Source organism: Trichosurus vulpecula, chromosome 9, assembly GCF_011100635.1.
Source record: "Trichosurus vulpecula isolate mTriVul1 chromosome 9, mTriVul1.pri, whole genome shotgun sequence".
In the NCBI taxonomy this organism is placed as follows: Eukaryota; Metazoa; Chordata; class Mammalia; order Diprotodontia; family Phalangeridae; genus Trichosurus; species Trichosurus vulpecula.
Genome location: NC_050581.1, coordinates 150,410,844 through 150,429,961, shown reverse-complemented (window position 1 = coordinate 150,429,961; position 19,118 = coordinate 150,410,844). Strand labels below are relative to the sequence as shown.

The 19,118-nt window shown below is 43.9% G+C and overlaps 1 protein-coding gene across 1 annotated transcript in view; it reads right to left on the bottom strand.

Annotated features, from left to right (window-relative positions):
- Positions 1-2,528: 2,528 nt before the first annotated feature.
- PLXND1 (plexin D1) overlaps positions 2,529-19,118 on the bottom strand; it is a 205,177-nt gene continuing 188,587 nt past the window's right edge. Inside the window, exons 33-36 of the mRNA XM_036737796.1 lie at positions 18,788-18,935; positions 6,730-6,870; positions 6,091-6,165; positions 2,529-5,388 (exon numbers count right to left, since the gene is read on the bottom strand). Coding sequence (XP_036593691.1) covers positions 5,272-5,388; positions 6,091-6,165; positions 6,730-6,870; positions 18,788-18,935 — 481 coding nt within the window. The 3' untranslated portion in view covers positions 2,529-5,271. The remainder of the gene's footprint in view (positions 5,389-6,090; positions 6,166-6,729; positions 6,871-18,787; positions 18,936-19,118) is intronic.

The following is a 19,118-nucleotide window of genomic DNA, read 5'->3' as shown; positions in this document are numbered from 1 at the left end:
ACCTTCCTGACCTTGGTTAGATCATTTCTCCTCCCAGGGCCTCAGTTTTCTCATTTATAAAAGGAGGGAGTTGGGTTGTAACATCCCTTTAAGCTCTATGAACTTGTAATTTTTCTGTTGGATTATCCCCACAGTGTTTGCCCTTCTTCCTACCTCCCATTTCCCCCATTGTGTGTTTCCCTCCCCCCACCTCAATTACCAATCGCTGGCAACATTGAAAGATGGCTTGGGAAAAGCCATCGTTCCTATTCATGGCCCCAGCAGAGGTTAGGGATGTGCTCTTAAACATCCTTATATTTACAAATTTTCCTTAATAAATCCGTAAGTGACCAATTAAAAATATTTAGATAACTTGCTGTCATAATTCCAACTTGTGTTTACTGATTTTTGTAATAGTACCTCCCTGTTATTTTTGCTGTTTAATTCTTAAGCCTGAAAAATAAGAAATATGGGGGAAGAGGACTTGGAGTCAGGACTGTGTTCATATCCTGCCTCAGATGCTTATTAATTGTGTGATCTTAGGAAATTCACTTAAACTCTCTGGGCCTTAGTTTTTTTTTTCACCTGTAAAATAAAGAGATTAGACTCCATGGTCTCTTCCAGCTCTAAATCTATGATCATATGTGTGTGCCTGTGTGTATGGTTGTATTCACTAATCTTAGAAAAATGTGCTATCTCAAATACCAAAACACTTTTTAAACTGTCGGGCCCTGGAGCAATGAGATGAGTAGATGCGGCTGCTTAGAAAGAGCAAAATTCCTTTGAAGAAATAAAGCTGCTGTGGTTGTGGAGGGGATTGGGAAGTTCTGGAGAGTAGCCAGTGAGATGGCAGTCACCCTCTCTTAGGTACACACTCCACTGGGATGACCCAGGCCTACCTGGGAAAAAGAGCATAGGCTTTATTCAGAGCCAGAAGAGACTCAACAGGTAGTTGTTAATGGTCTGATGTCAATGCAGCAGGAAGTCTCCAGCGGAGTACCCCAGAGATCTGTTTGGCTCTGCACTGTCTAACGTTCTTATCACAGACTTGGATAAAGACTTGGAGGGCATGCTCATCAGATTTGCAGATGACACAGTGCTGGCTGGGTTGGCTAATGCAGGATGACAGGATCCAAAAGGATCTTGACAGTTTCGGGACTCAATCTAATAAAATGAAATTTGCTAGTGATAAAAGGCAAGTTTTACCTGTGGATATTTTTAAAAAATCAACTTCATGAATACGAGAGGCAGATAGGATTAGTTAGCAGTTATCCTGCAAAAAGATCTGGTGTTTTTAGGAGACTGAAAACTCGGCAAGAGTCAGCAGCGTAACAGGGCAACCAAAAGAGCTTCCAGGAAGAGGGAGGCAAACATCGCACTGTCCTGTTAGGTCTCGGCCAGTGCCAGTTAAGGATGTTGATAAGCTGGAGAGTGTCCGGAGGATGGTGGAAGGCCTTGAATCCACATCCTGTGATGAGCAGCTGATGGAACTGGGTATGTCAAGCCTAGAGAAGGGAAGACTGAGTGGAGGGATGCAGATTAGGTGACCTCAAGTATTTGAAAGGCTGTTATGGGGAGAAGGGATTGGAACTGTTGGCCTGGCCCTAGAAGGAAGAACCAATAGCAATAGGTAGGAATGGGAAAGAAGTCAATTTTGACTTGATGCCAGGAGGAACATTTTACCAATTAGGGAGGTCCCAAAGTGGACCCAAGTAGATGGTGTGTTCTTTCTCCTCCTAGGTGGTCTTCAAACAGAACACTTGTCAGGTGCGTTATAGTGTATGGGTTGGCCTAGATGGCCACTAATTTCTCTTCCAGCTCTCAGATTCTACCAGGTAATCCAATTCTTTTACCAAAATAAGGAATTTCCTCAATAAGGTACATTTTCTCCCAGGAAGCCATATCTCTGGCTACTTATTAGTTTAGAAAGCATTGCCCAGACTCAAGTCCACATGCATCCTCTGGGGCCAAGAAGGCCCTATGGGAAGGAAGGAGGGGATGGGATGGTGGTGGCCTTGCCTAGATGGATTGGGAGAAACTCCGTATTTTGAATGTGTCCTTTTGTCACTTATATTTCTCTCTGGGAATCTTGGTGATTGTAGGATCAGAGTTTTAGGGAAGGGAACTCGAATGACGACCCCCACCTTTGACAGATGAGGACACTGAGGCCTTAACCTCGAGATGACTTGCCCAAGGTCACACAGTGACAGCATCAAGATGAAATGTGTTACAGGATCGTATCCTTTTAATTAAAAGAATAGTAGAGTGATTGTGTGGCCCAGTCCCCAACTTGTAAGGACCCATCTCCTAGTTTATCCTCCCTCCTTGCTCCCACCTGCCATAGACACTAGGGACCAGGGGTAGAAAGGAGTTGGTATTTCACTTAGTCTTTGCTTATGTTCTCACCTCAGCTGTTGCCCTTGAGTTCCAACCCTCTCTGGACCTCCCCTCTCCCCTCTCTCCCTCCCATGGGGTCTCTCCCTTGTAGCCCCTGCCAGACCTGCTTTTCGTTGTTCTGCTCTTACATAGTAAATAGTCACAGCCACACATTCTCTCATCCTGTTTTTATTACAAAGAAGTTTCCAAAGCTCCCTCTCTCCCCACCCATCCTCATGAACAGCAGTATAGATACCCTTTGCCTATCATTCCACGAAAGGAAAGAAAAGCCAGGGGCTTGGTCTCTCTCTCTCCTGGAAGGACCAATGTGAGGGTTTGTTGGGGAGGAAGGGTGGCATCTTTAATTTAAAATGCTTTTTTGGCTTTTTTAACTGGGGAGTGGGGAATTGGGGTATAACCTCCCTCTGATACCCCTGTGAGGAGCACGGCTTTCTGAGGAGTGTTACCTTTCCAGTGTCAAGTGAAATTGCCCCATTCCAGGCACTTCTAGGTCCTGGGGCGGGGGCTGGGGAGGACCACTGTTCCCTCCCATTTTTGCTACAAATTTCCCATCTTCCCATTTCATTCCTTCCCATCAGCCTCTGCATGCTTCACGCAATCTGGCTGCTATTCACAGTTTGTGTGTGATTTGTGTGTGGTTTTTTTTTTTTTATAAAAAACTTAGCAAAAAAAAAAAGTGGTGCTATTTTTAGAAACCTCTTTTGAAAGTCCAGCGTAGCCCAGCTACAACCCTGGCTCATCTGGAAGTTCCTCCCCTCCAACAGGCGTGCTCTCAGAGCCACCTATTTTGAATTCCCCAGTGCTTCTCTGCCCCCTCTGTGGCTCCTTCTTCCTCTCCGGGTCTGGCTACTTGTAGAACTGTCTGTCCATCCGGCATATTATTCCAGACACGTAGCTGAGGGAGAACTAATCTGTGGTGGATTATGTGCAGGCCCAGCTTCCCACTTGTCACGGAAGGCGGCTTCTCATCCATATGTTCTCACCATCTCAGCTTCCATCAGCCTGTCCCATCCGTGTGAAATTTGAAATTGTCACCATCTCAGTAGGAATGCCCAGCAGGTGCCTTAGAAGCTGCAAATCTGGGTGTCACGCCTGCGAACCAACTCCCTCTCCCCCATTCACTTGGGGATTTCGTTGTTGTCATTGAAGCAAAGAACAAATAAAATGGCAGTTTGCTTGTTAAGGCTGGTGGCACCATTGTGGTAATGGTGGCATCTCCCCTCCAGGGCCTAGCTTGGATGAGGTAGTGTTTGGTTGGCACTGGTACCCCTTTGGTGATGGGGACAATCAGAGCCCTGATACCCGTCCCTGCTTGGCCTTCCATATGGTTCTTCCAACTGCCTTGGGCTGGGGTCAACCGCTGTGCAGTTCTGTGTGAGCCCCTGGAAGGCCTGAGTGCAGCCATCTTCAGTGGCTGTGGGGAAGGGTGCGTGTGCGTGTGCACGTGCGTGTATGTGTGTGCGTGTTTGTGTTCCTTTGTTAACACTGATGGAGAAAAGTGTAGAAGCTGGATGATGGGTAGGGGCAAGGGGAGGGAGGGATTTTATACCATCTTAGAGGGTAAAGAAGGATATACCTGGAGTTGTCAGTCTGAACATTTCTTGGATGCATGAGATGCCCCAAAACTAAGGCATCCCTATTTGCACAGTTCTTAACCTAAGCCTGTCTCCTTGTCAGTATGGTATACTTGATCTAGGAAAGGATGTGTTTGCAGATACGCTAGCTGTTCGGGGATGTAGGTTGCCTTGCTCCCCAGACACGTGGCATCCCAGGGCCTGACACCCTAGTCTTCTTTCCCCAAACCCACATCCTTCTTTGTCTTGTCTTAAGGATCACAGGACTCAGAGCTGGGAAGTAACTTAGGGGTCGCTACTCCAATCCCTTTCCCCATCATTTTTCAGATGGGAAAAGTGAGGTCCCATGACTTGTCCAAAGTCACAGAGCCAAGATGTGAATCCAGGTCCTCTGAACCCAAATTCAGCATTTTTTTCTCCATTGTACTATAGAGATAATTTTCCTGTCTTGAGGCAATTGGAATCGGACTGATATGCATCAGAATGTGAGAGTGTGAGAGAGTGAGTGAGTGTGTGTGTGTGTGTGTGTGTGTGCACACATGCACACGTGCACTTAGTAGGGGCCGGGGGTGATATGCTCACCAGGAAGAGAGGTGGGCATTCTTTATTCCTCATCCTATGGGCCAGCCCTCTGCGAGGTGGCCCCAAGTTTGGGGGAAGAGTCAAGACAGAAAACATTCAGGGGATAGATAGAGTCCCTCAACGCTCTAGTCTGGTGAGTTAGCTGGTCCCATGACATCATCCATTCTATCACTGCCTTCCACTTATGGGGCAGGTAACCACGTAGCAATGGAAACAGACAAAGAGACCATGTAGTGGTAGCTGGGCCATGGGGAAGAGGACGACAAAGGACTGAAGTCTGCAAAGAGGCAGTGGCCAGACGCAGCCCAATGGTGGCTCAGGCTGGACCATGATTCTATCAGAGTGACCAACTCCTCTCTCTAGGGGCAGTCTTGGGGGAAACAGCTGCCCCAGCTGAAGGAAGTTTTTGGTGAAGCCTCATTAGACATCTTTGTTCTTTTTCAGCCCCGGGCTGTGCAAGTGGTTTGAAAAATAAAATTAATCAAAGAAAAGACAAAACATGGCTTCAGTGGGTCTCCCATCCTATCCTGTGGGGCTTTCATCTCTGGGTTGCTTTCTTCTTCTTCTTCTTCACCATACAGCACACCATAAAATAGATATTTATTGTCTATATTATATATATTCATATATATATATATTTTTAAAAGACATCTCCAAGTTAGCAGTGCACTGGATAGCAGAAGGTCACTTCTAGGGGGTAGGGGTGGGGCAGGGCCAGCCCGGCTGTGAGGAGAGGGTCTCAGGCCTCACTGCAGCATTCATAGATGTTATCCTCCATGAGGGCAATGACCTGTTCAAACTTGTGCTGCAGCTGTGTCCGGCGTGTGGTTATATTCGCTTCTAGTGCAGCCATAATCTGGGAAGGGAGGACAAGGAAGACTGTTAATGGGGCCTCTTAGGGGACGGCTCAACCCTTGAGCACGAGTAGGTAGAATCCGTGGGCACCCTGCTGTGAAGTAAAGTGGCAGTGAGTTGGAAAGGTCCCTCTGCCACCCCCCCATATCTTCTCTCCCTAAGTTCCCACAGTGCCTGCAATTCCACCATTAACAGCTTCTCCCTTTGAGTCAAGCATTGCTTTCCCCCTGAGGTTTCCTATTAAAAAGCAAAATTCTCTAGAAAGGAGTAAATTTATGACTGGACTGAACTTGACCTTGAGAGTAAATTCATCCATTGGATGGTTTTTTTGGGGGGAGGGAGGCAACTGGGGTTAAGTGACTTGCCTAGGGTCACACAGCTAGTAAGTGTCTGAGGCTACATTTGAACTCATGTCCAGGGCCATTCTATCTACTGTGCCACCTAGCTGCCCCTATCAGATACTTTTGAAGAGACAACATGGGGGTCCTGGATGTCAAGAAGGGAATGGAAGGACATGAAAAAAAAGGCAGAAGAAAGTGAGGGGTTGAAGAGACGCATTGCCGCTTTCTTGATCTTTCTGGGAACTGGCCCTATCTCTATGATAAAGTGGCTTCTGAGAAAATTTGGAGGATCAGAAGAGAGAGCAGCAGGTTCTCACTGTTCTGGAGACCTGAGGCACCTCCAGGTGGATGGTGCTGCTTACCTGAGGACGGTATCTCTTGGCATATTTATAAATCTCAGCCATGGCAACCTTAGTGTTGAATTCATTCCGATATTTCTAATGAGAAAGAGAGACAGAGGACATGATAGTGGGGGTGCAAGATGGTTAACTATAGAGAAGGGGAAGTAAATGGCGCATGTCCTTCAGCTGTGAGATGGACCCTCTAACTGGGAAGACAAAGGCTACTGTGGCTCTGGCTTGTGTCAGACACTTGTAAGTGATGGATAGACTTGCTGCCCAGAGAATCCAGGTTTGAATCCTCCCTCTGCCCATTAGGAAAGGATAAAAACTGGATGGAAAGGTTTTTTAAGGTAGTGGGTGAAATACAGTGGATTTCTTGTCTTCCCCCACTCCCAAACACTGTGACAAGGGAGCTTGGTTGGGCCTTTTAGGGGCTGCAGGTACCGAGCTTCTCATGGGATTAATCCTATGGGGAACTGAGGACAAGCACCCCGGAATTAGCTTAGTCTTCTCAAAGTTCTCACATGAAACCATTTCATTGTCCATCCCTAGACAATTTTGATCAGGGAATTTTGATCTTCTGGGCTTCTACTTTGGGCCACCCATGTGTTCCCGCCTACCTGATGCCCAAGACAAGACCCCCTTAGGCTTCTTCCTTACCCGAGATTCCTCAGCAAGGTGGGCATTCATTTCCTGCTCGCTGAGAGGAGTCATATCATGAATCTGTTTGTAGTATCTCTGCACAATCTTCCTGTACTCAGGAATCTCCTTGGCATATAGAAGCTTATTCGTTGGCGAATCCTGAGAGGGAAAGAGGGGGATTAGATGCTGTATTGGGTGTCTGGAAGATGGACTCGACCAGGGGCCCAGCTTTTTACTGTGTCCTGGACCCCTCTGGTAGCCTGCTGAACACTAGGGACTCCTCAGAATCAGATTTTTAAATGCACACAATTAAAGAAGCGAGAGAGCAAAGGAAACCGGTTCCATTGAAATAGAGTATATATATATATGTGTGTGTGTATATATATATATATGTATATATATATATATGTATACACACACACATATATATATAGTATCTATGTATGTATATGTACACCCATATACAGATATACACAGTCCATACATACATACATGTGCATACACACACACACACATATAAAACCAAATTTACATTCTATATCTCCTTTAAAAACCAAGTTTACAGACCCTGGAATCATAACCTTTGGATTAGACAGTTCTTTCTAGCTCTGACATTTTGTGACTCTGTATGTGTGAGGATGTAAAACCAATCAGTGGAACATTTTTCTATCTCCCTCACTTTTCAAAGAAGGAAACTGACACTCAGAGAGGTATATGCCATGTATGCACAGTGACTTAGCTGGTCCAGAGCCAGCTAGCTGGCAGGTCTGCAATGAGAGCCGAGGTTTCCTGATTCCCCATCCAGTGCTCTTTCTACCGAGCCACACCGTCTTCCTCCACAGTACTGAGCTGCATGTTTTCACCAAGAAATGCCATGGGAGAAACATCTCATCAGTCTGGCATCATATGGAGAGAAGCATGGTACAGAGGAATGGGATTTGGGGTCAGAAGACCTGGGTTCAAATCCTTACTCTGTCACTTCTATGTGACTTTGAGCACATCATGTAAGCTCTCTGGGCCTCAGTTTCCCTATCTGTAAAATGAGAGGGTGGATCCAGATGACCAGCTCTAAGCCTACGAGCCTTCCACCTGAACCACCCAAACTTCAATACCATCCTTTTTACTGGTTATATATTATTACAGCATTATCTGTGTGTGTCTTATCCTTCTGCTTGACTGTCAGCCAGTACTCTCTAAATTTCGTCTCTCTTCAATTCAACAAGCCTATTGTGTTCTCGGCACTTAACCACCTTTGGGTTATTATGCTCATCGCTAATTGGGCTGAGGGATTAGACAGGGATCCATTTCTTAGCTGGGTATCCGGATGTGTAAGACTGCCTGCCCCTACGCCGAATGGCCTGACTTTTTATAGGAGAAGTTCTCTGGTTTCTGTCTGCTGTCATCAGATATAGACATATACATACATATATGTGTAAGTATATGTATATATGTATGTGTGTATATATGTATGTCTATAGATATATAGATATGTCTATAGACGTTACATACAAATATATATGCATGTGTGTATATAAGTATATGTGTGTGTGTTTATACACACATACACATATATACATACACATTATACATACACATATATATGTACATATATACATATACATATTTATATACATATATACGTATACACACACACACACTGTCTTATTTGACATAAAATTGATCTGGTAATGGTTTTGGATCGTCCCTGCTCTTCCATAGACTACACTCCAAGGGCTTTGTGACCTATCTGACCCAAATTTTTCATTTACTTTTGTACTTAAGAGTTATATTCTAGATGGCTAAGGTCATGGGGAGTCTAGCTGCCCAAGCCACACCATACTGTACATATATCTTTGCTGTTGTTGTTGTGGAGTTGTTTCAATTGTGTCCAACTTTTTGTGACCCCATTTGGGGCTTTCTTGGCAAGGATACTGGAGCAGTTTGCCATTTCCTTCTCCAGCTCATTTTACAGTTGAGGAAACTGAGGCAAACAGGGTTAAGTGACTTGCCCAGGGTCACACAGTTAGTAAGGGTCTGAGGCTGGATTTGAACTCAGGAAGATGAGTGTTCTTAATTCTAGGCCTGGCACTCCATCTACAGCATCCCCTAGCTGTCTATATTTACATATGTGTATATCTATATATACACAAACATGCATACATATATACATGTGTATTTATATAATATATAAAAATAAATTATAATATAGAAAATATAACATATAAATACAAATTATATAAATATACACATATATTTATATATATACACATATGTACATACGTGTAAGAAATCAATTAATAAACATTTATTAAGGATCTACTGTGTGCTGGGTATTGTGATAAGCACTAGGGATATAAAAGAGGAATTCATAATCTAATGATGGCCATATAAATAATCTATGCATGTATATAGCTGTATGATAACAACAGTAGCAGTGGTAGCTAATATTTACATAGTGCCTACTATGTGCTCGGCACTTATAATCATTATCTCATTTGCTTCTCACAACAACCCAGGGAGGTAAGTGCTATTTTTATCCCCATTTTACAGATAAGGAAATTGAGGCAGACAGCAGTTAAGTGATTTGCACAGGATCATACAGCTAGCAAGTATCTGAGGCTGGATTTGAACTCAGGTCTTCCTCATTTCAGGCCCAGTACTCTGTCCCCTGCCCCACCAGCTGCCCATACTCCGTTATACACTCCATTTCCAAAGTGATACAGAAAAAATCCCAAACTGCAAGCTTCATTTACTCTGCCCCCTCTACTACGTACATCCTGCCTATCCAGGTTCAAGATGCTGACGGCCACGGAGAACAGAGAGACTCATCAGTGGAGAAGTCGCCAGGATTTTGTAGACTAAACTAGAGCGCTAGGTTTCATCCGAAGGCTCGTTTTCCCATTGCCTTCCAGGTTCAGTCTGACGACTTACCCCCAGCAGACAGGAGTGCTCAGTGAGGAAAAGTTTCCTCTCTTGCAGACGACCAAAGGGAAAACTAGCTTCTGCCTGACAAGGAAGGGCTCAGGCAATTGTGATTGGAAGAATCCAAGAAGAAGCAACACGGACAACCGAGCAAAAAGCCCCCACAAACTGGCCATGTCCTGCTGCCCTCCCTCCCCAAAGAATTCATTTTACCCAGGCCACAGGAGTCCCCCAATAAAGGGGTCAGGGTGAATTTCCAAGTCTTACATCAATTCAGAAACAGCTTGGTGGGGTTCTACTGGGCAACAACCAAACCAAATCCCATCCCTAAACATTACAGAGCATCTTTTTTATTTATTCAACAAGCGTTCCTAAAGCACCTACTGTGTGTCAGGCCCTGTGGTTGGTGCTGAGGATTTAAAGAAAAGAATGGAATAGTTCCTGCCCTCGAGAAGCTTCCATTCTATTGGGGGGGGGAGGGATGTTATGTGTAGAACATGGACATAGATAAGAAGAGGGAAGGGAACAAGCATTTATTAAGCACTCACTATGTGCCCTGCACTGTGCTAAGCACTTTACAAATATTATTAAGCAAACACAGAATAGATGCAAAGTTAACACAAAGTGATATGGTTGGGCCTGATAATTAGGGTAATCAGGAAAGGCTTCCCATAGGAGGGACATTGAAGCTAGGGAGTCTAAGAGGAGGTAAGTAGGGAAAGCTCTCCATGGATCAGGGACAATCTGGGCAAAGGCAAAAGCTGGGGATGGAATGCTGGGCACGGAAAACAGAAGGTAGTTTAGTTTAGCTGGAGTATAGAATGCATATGGCGGGGGAGGGGGGGAGTGATAGGAGACATACCTGGAAAGGTGTGCCAGTCGGATCGTCAAGGGCTTCAAAAATGCCCAACAGAGCACTTAGTATTTTACATCAATAGGGGCTGGACCTGTGATTTCATTGGCACAGGGAACTCTCAGATGAAGAAACTCCCTCCATCAAGGCAGGTCGGTCAGTTGGTCAACAAACATTTATTAGGCTCCTACTATGTGCCAAGCTCTGTGTTAAGTACCTTCTCTGCAATGTATAGTTTTAGAGAGTTACCTAGATCACTGAGAAATCAAGTGACTTGTTCAGGGTCACACAGCCAGTTATATATCTAAGTTGGGATCTGAACCCATTTCTTCTTGCTGCTCAGGCCAGCTCTCTATCCATCGGGCCATTTTGCCTCTACTGTATCTGGAAGCTACTGATGCTTTTGACTTGTAATGTGAATGACTTGTACTTTAGGAATACCAATTTCTATAACTGAGCGAAGGACAGATTCACTTTAACCCAGCCAAAAAGTGTTGACTAAATGTCTACTCTGTGCCAGGGGTGCAAAGTCAGAAGTGGTATAGTCCCTGCCCCCAAGGAGCTTTCGTTCTGCTGGGGACACACGACATGTACACAGAGGAAGTATTACCAAGTCATTTTGGTGTGGGGTGGATTATTAATACTTGGAGGGATCAAGGAAAGGCAGTGTCAGGGCTGAGCCTTGAAGGGAGCCGGAGGTCCCCAGAATCCCTATCTTCACAGAAAAGGAGGAGATGTGACAGTTAGCCAGTAAATAAGTGGGAGGGCTATCACTGGAACCCAGGCCACTTGTCTCATTTCCAATATTAAATATCTCCCAGAGTTTGGCCACAGCCTTTTGCAAAAGCCCACCCCCCTTTTTAGGAAAAGAAGTTTCTCCAGGGGTGTGGGTCATGGAGGCCCTTGGAGTTTGGTGAAGACTATGGACCCCTTTGGGGCCGCTAGATGGTTCAGTGGATAGAGTGCCAGGCCTGAAGTCAGGAAGCCTTATCTTCCTGAGTTCAAATCTGACCTCAGACACTTACTGGCTATGTGACCCTGGGCAAGTCACCTAACCCTATTTGCCTCAGTTTCCTCATTCTGTAAAAAGAGCTGGAGAAGTAAATGTCAAACTACTCCAGTATCTTTGCCAAGAAAACCCCAAGTTAGGTCCTGGAGAGTCAAACATGACTGAAACAACAGAGCAACCACAAGAAAAATGGATCCCTTCTAAGAATCAGGTCTTTAAATTCACAAAATAAGATACAAAGGACTACAAAGGAAATTAAATATATTGAAATATAGTTATAAATACATGTATAAATGTGTGTATATATGTATATATAGATGTATGCATGTATATGTGTGTATATATCTCACAAATTTCATAGACTCTAGGTTAAAAATCCCCGTGAAGGCACATGGGTACAATGCTCTGGTGGAAGCCTGCTGTGACTGGAGGAGGAATTAGGACCCCTGGGTTTCAATCCTGGCCCCCCTGGCTTTATGACTTTAGACAAATCTGCTTCTTCCTCATCTTCAATTTCTCTCTCTAAAACGAGGGAGGTGAATGAGATGACCGCCGTGTCTATGGCGCATAATTTTGGATTTCTGAGCTTAAGGAGAAAAGGAGGCATACAAAACAAAGTAATGCTACAATCTCTCCTCCCAAAGCCAATCCATCCATCCATTAATAAGCATTTATTGAGTACTCACTATGGACCAGGCATGGTGAAAGGCGCTGAGGATAAAGGACAAAAAGGAAACAGCCCCTACTCACAGGGCACTTAGATCCTGGTGACTGGGTGTCCAGGCATGATTGGGATAGAGAAGTTTTGTTATTGTTGGTGCCTAAAGGGGATGTGGGGATCCAAGTTGCCATCAGCAAAGGGCCTACTTTATTCTGATGGGTGAAAAAGAGAGAGTTTTCTCTCTGGCTCAATCTCACTTCCCTCCATCCCATGAGACTGGGCTGCTGGGAGCCTTTCCATCTGTTGGCTGACCCTAGTTAACCTCTAACCTTGTCTATTGCCTGATAAGGGAAAACAGAGGTGTTGGATAGCGGGTCAGAAATGTGAAAAAGAAATATAAACACCCGGTCCCCTCCCTATCCTCCCAGCCCTCCAATTAAGGAAATCCAGGCATTTGATCTCTGTGGAAGACTTTCCTGAAGCTTTCAATTTCAATGGATTATACAGTGACAGGGAAGAGAAGGTGTCTTACTGTGAATTTTTATACTTATGAAGGGGTCTGGTAGGGCCTGGGGAATGGGGCCTGATGGGATAGAAGGGCAATCAAGGCATAGTATAGTGAAAAGAGATTTATAATTAGAAGGCCAATGGAATCCAACATACCTAGCATTTATTAAATGCCTGCAATTTGTTATCCTAAGAGGTGGGAGTGCAAAACCAAAACAAAGGCAATCCTTGCCTTCAAAGAGCTTAATGTTTTATTGGACTTGGGTCTGAATCCTGGCTCTGATAACTACTACCTGGGTGACCTTGGGTGAGTCACTGGACCTGTTTGAGACTTAGGCTCCTCCTCTGCAAAATGAGGGGCTTGGACTAGCTCAGGGGTCCTTACTCCAGGATCTGTGAACTTGTTTTAAAAAAGATGTTTTGATAACTGTATGTCAACATAATTGATTTCCTTTGTAATCCCATGTATTTTATTTTGTGCATGTAAAAACCTTCTGAGAAAAAAAAAGTTTGTAGGCATCCAGATAAATCAATAAGGATTTATTAAATGCCTACTATGTGCCAGGCACTGTGTTAAATGCTGAAGACACAATGAAAGGCAAAAACAGTCTCTGCTCTCACACAGCTCAATATCAAATGGGGGAGAAAATGTACAAACAACTATAAACAAAAAATAATATATACAGGATACATTGGAAATAAGGTCAGATGGAAGGCACTGGCCTCTTAAGTGGACTGGCAAAGACTTCTTTCAGGAGGTGGGATTTTAGATGAGGCTTGAAGAAAGCTAGGAAGCAGAAACAAGTTGAGAGAGGAGTCCAGGCACAGGAGACAACCAGGGAAAATGCCAATGTGCTGAGATTATTTGCAGAGTGTGGAGGGGGGTAAGCTTAGAAAGGGAGAGAGTATGGAGGCTTTAAAAGCCAAACAGTGGACTCTACAGTGGATCTTGGAGCGGACAGGGAACCACTGGAGGATACTGAACATGGGGCTGACATGATCAGGCTCACTCTTGGAGAATCAGTATGACAGCTGAGCAGAGGAGGAATTGGAATAGGGAAGAGGCTTGCCGGAGCAAGTTGGGAGACCAATCAGCAGCCTTTTGCAATAGTCCAGGCGTGAAGCATTGAGGCTTGCACCAGGGTGGTGGTGGCGGCATTGAGGGAGAGAAGGGGGAATATATGAGAGATGTCGTGAGGACAGAATCGACAGGACCTGGCAACAGATTGGCTGCAGCGGGGTGAAAGAGTGAGGTCAAGGGGATAAAATGGGGATAATAACAGCATCCGCCTCTCAGTGTTGTTGTGAGTATAATATTTGTAAGATACTTGCAAACCTTAAGGTGATATAGAAATGCTAGTTATAATAATTATAATAATAATGACTATTATTTATTACTGTTATCTAGGCACTGAGAATGAGGTCAAGGAAGACACTTAGGGGGCAAGCCTGGGTGACTGGAAAGATGGCCATCCTCTTGGCAGTAATAAAGAAGTTAGGAAGAAGGGAGGCCTTGGCGGGGAAGGAGAATGAATTCAAGTTCTGGACATGTTGAGTTTAAGATGCCTATGGGGCATCCACTTAGAGATGTTCAATAGGCAGTTGGAGATGCAAAACTAGAGGTCAGGAGAGGGGTCAGGGCTGCATAAAGAGATCCAAGAGTCATCTGCATAGAGGTGATAATTTAATCCAGAGAAGCTGATGAGATCATCAAGTGAGGAAGAAGAGGAAAGGGCCCAGAGCAGAGCCTTGGGGGACACCTGCAATTACTAGGTACAACCTGGATGAAGATCCAGCAGAAGAAACCGAGACAGAGAAGGAGAAATAGGAGAAAGCAGTTTTGAAAAAAACAAACTAGAGGGAAGAGAATATTGAAGAGAAGCGAGTGATCTATACATGACCAAAGGCTTCAGAGATGTTAAGAAGGACGAGAACTGAGAAAAGACTTAATGGCTTTGGCCATTAAGAGATCAAGATTAAGGTGATTTCTGAGAGAACAGTTGTAAGTGAATGATGACACGGGAAGCCAGGCTGCATGGAGTTAAGAAGAGAGTGAGAGGAAGGGAAGTGGAAACACTTCAGCTACAAAGAAGAAAAAGAAGTGATGAAGAAAGCTAGCTAGATGGATAGATCAAGGGAAGGATTTTTGAAGACGAGTGAGGCAGGGATGCATTTGGAGGCAGCAGGAAAGTGAGCCAGCGGTCAGAGAGAGATCAAAGATTAGTGAAAGAATGTGGATGATGGGGCGTACAATCTAATGGAGAAGATGGGACAGAGCAGGTCACTTGTGCATGTAGCAGGGCTTGCCTCTTCACGTGAGACAAAGGTGACTCAGACATCTGAGTGGTGTGATATGAGGAGGGGGGATAAGGAAGCTCTTGGTGAATGGGCTGAAAGAGTAGGGGGACGGGGCTGCCAAAGAGACCATGTCACAGAAAAGATGCAGAACCCATGGAGTAGACAAACCCACATAAATCACCAGCATTTCTCTGTATTACCAATAAAACATAGAGAGAAAGACAAATTCCATTTAAAATAAGTGTAGACAATATAAAAATTTTGGAATCTACCTGCCAGGACACACACAGGAACCATATGAACACAATCACAAAATACTCTTCACACAAATAAAGACAGATCTAAACAACTGAAGAAATATTCATTGCTCATGGCTAGGCCAAGCCATTATATTAAAAATGATGCTACTACCTAACTGAAATTATTGATTCAGTGCCATACCCATCAAACTACTAAAGCATTATTTTATAGAGCTAGAAAAAATAACAAAATTCATCTAAAATAACGGAAGTTCAAGAATATTAAGGGAATCAATGAAAAAAATGAAGGAAGGCAGCCCAGCAGTACCTAATCTCAAACTATACTACAAAAGTAGTAAGTCATCAAAACAATATGGATAAGAAATAGAGTGGTTGATCAATCAAATAGATTAGGTACACAATATACAGAAATAAATGAGCACAGTAACCTAGTATTTTATAAAACTTAAAGATCCCAGCTACCAGGGTAAGAACTCACTATTTGACAAAAACTTCTGGGAAAACTGAAAAGCAGTCTGGCAGAAATTAGACACAGGCCAGCATCTCACACTGCATACCAAGATAAACTCAAAATGGGTTCATGATTTAGATAGAATGTGTGATATCATAAGTAAATTAGAGGAACATGGGGAAAATTACCAGACAGATCTATGGATAAAGGAAGAATTCATGAGCAGATAAGGGATAGAGAGAATCATGGGAGGTAAAATGGATAACTTTGATTACAAGAAGCTAAAAAGTTTTCCCACAAACAAAACCAACGGAGCCAAAATTAGAAGAGAAGGAAACTGCAGGGGAAAAAAAATTTACAGCAAAAGTCTCTGACAAAAGTCTCATTTCTCAAATATATAGGGAACTGAGCCAAATTTATTAAAAAAAAGAGCCATTCCCCAACTGATCAATGGTCAAAGGATATGAACACATGGTTTTCAGAAGAAGGAATCAGAGCTATCAGTAGTCATATGAAAAAAATGCTCTATAGCCCTAATAATTAGAGAAATGAAGATTAAAACAACTCTGAGGTGCCACCCCACACCCCTCATATTGGTTAACATGACAAAAATGGAAAATGACAAGTACTGGAGGGGATGTGGAGTTGTCTGGAAAAATAGCTACCCTATGCCCAAAGGGCTATAAAACTGTGCATACCTTTTGACCGAGAAATACTGCTACTAGGTATATAACTCAAATCGATCAAAGAAAAGGAAAAGGACCCACGTGTACAAAAACAGTTATAGTAGCTCTTTCTCTGGTGGTGAATAATTGGAAACTGAGAGTGTATGCATCAATTGGGAAATGGCTGAACAAGCTGTGGTACATGATTGTGATGAAATACTACGCTCTGAGAAATGACAAGGGGAATAGGTTCAGAAAAACTTGAAAAGACTTATATGACCTGATGCAAAGTGAAATGAGAAGAACCAGAACATTCCATACAGTAACAGTAATGTTGTAATGATGATCAACTGTGAAAGACTGAGATACTTTAATCAATACAACCATCCATGCTAATTCCAGAGGACTCACAATGAAAAGTGCTCTCCACCTCCAGAGATGAACTCTGAGTGCAGATTAAAGCCTATTTTTTTCCTTTATTTTTCTTGCATTTTTTCTTACTATGACTAAGGTGGAAAAATGTTTTTTGTGATTTCGAATATGTACAATGGGTATTATATTTCTGGCCTTGTCGACGAGTGGGGGAAGGGATGGATGGAGGGAGAGAATTTGGAACTGAAATTAAAAATTAAAAAAAGAACTCCTGGAGTAGTCCTTTTTACTTTAAATGAGGCACTAGTTGGTTCAGTGATTTGAGCACTAGGCATGGAGTCTGGAAGACCTGAATTCAAGTTACTTAACCTCTATCTTTCTCAGTTTCCTTATCTTTAAAACAGAAAGATTAATAGCACCTGGCTACCAGGGCTGTTATAAATGAGATCTTTTAAAAACACTTTGTGGCCCTTAAAGTACTATTATTAGCCACATCTGATGGTCAATGACAGTTCACTGATGACAAGGGTTGCATTTGTCCCACTCTCTACTCCTAGGCTGAGAGAGCTCAGATTCAAAATATAGGTACATATCACTGAAAGCTATTAAGATTTTTTTTTCCTGTTTATATATCTGGCAAAACCTCCTTGGGCCAGCTAGGTGGTGCCATAGTGCACAGAGCGCTGGGCCTGGAGTCAGGAACACTCATCTTCCTGAGTTCAAATCTGGTCTCAGACACTTATAGCTGGGTGACCCTGGACAAGTCACTTAACCCTATTTGTCTCCATTTCTTCATATGGAAAATGAGCTAGAGACACTCCAGTATCTTTGCTAAGAAAACCCCAAATGGGGTTGTGAAGGGTTGGACACAACCTAATGACTGAACAACAACAAAGCACACCAAGTATCTTACAAATACAATTCCATTTGATCCTCACTACAACCCTGGGAGGTAGGAACTATTATCATCCTCACTTTACAGTGGAGGAAGCTGATGCAAAAAGAGAGGTTAAGTCACTTGCCCAGGGCCACACATACAGTAAGTGTATCTGAGGCCAGATTTGAACTAAGGACTGCTTAAGTCCAGGGCTAGCCCCTTACCCGCTGTGCCACCAGCTACCAATAGATATGGTGCCATCTGCCCCTTCTATTGATAGTGAGATGAAGGCATCCTTCATCTCTCTATGTGAAGGAAGACCTACAATGATGTGTTCTTCCCACATTCTAAAATTTCTTTCTTTCTTTTTTCTTTCTGGTTCTAACTGGGCTGCCCAGGTTCATCTCCCCCTTCATTTGACCTCATAGCACTTTGTAGGGTACCCACTACTTTCTGAGACAGCTCATTCTATGCTTGAATTGTCCTAATTTGGGGGACATCAAGTCTAAATTTGCCCCTTTGCAGCTTCCGCCCACTGCTCCCAGCCTTTTGGGGACAAAGCGACCAGTCTAGTGCTTTTTCCATAGGATGGCCCATACGGTACTTGAAGATAGCTGTCACACCTAAAGGATCAATGTTGGGTTTAAACTTTTCCCTGAGATGGGAGCTGCTGAATTCCTAGATCCTAGTTCTCACAGAGGAGTGTCAAAAACACAGAATCTCAAAGTCGGAGGAGACGTCGGTGGCCAATTGGGCCAAATGTCCTTGAAATAGAACCACCCCCATGACGTATCTGACCAGTGGTCATCCAGCCTCTGTCTGAAGACCTCACTGAGGGAACACCCACCAATTCCTGAGGCAGCCCATGTCACTTGTGAACAATGCTAGTTCTTTGGAAAATTTCCCTGTCAATCTGAAACTGGCTTCTTTGCAGCCTGCACTGCTGGCTCCTGGCTCTTACTTCTGGGACCAACAGAACGAGGCAAATCCTTCTTCCACATGACAGCCTTGACGGAAGCTATCATATCCCTGAGTTCTCTCTTTTCCAAATAAACATTTCCAGTTTTTGTAACTCCTCCTCCTGATCCCCAAGCTCTCTGCCTTCCTGGCTGCCTTCCTGTGGATGCTCTCTACCACATTAGTGCCCTGTCTGAAACACGCCACCCACAACGGAACCTAGTCTGACCAGTGAGAAACTGACCTTGCCCAGTTGTAGGTCGGAGATGGAGCAGGCATCAATGAAGGCCTGTGCAATGACAGAAAGACAGGCATCTATGTGGTCAGTCTTGTCGATGTCAAAGACAAATTGGGGGTTCTTCAGGATGTTGACCCAGAATCTCAGAGGTAGGCTGTCATGGAAGAAAGTGTAGCAGGGTGAAAAACAGCGGTGGAGAAAAGCCTGGCCCACCCATGCTGTGCCAGCCTGTGGGCTAGGAGAGAGAAAAGAGGCTGGGGGATGATAAAGGAGTCTGGGAAGTGGGGCAGCAAGGTTGGGTGTTTGATCTTTTTATGACAATGTGGGATTACTTAAA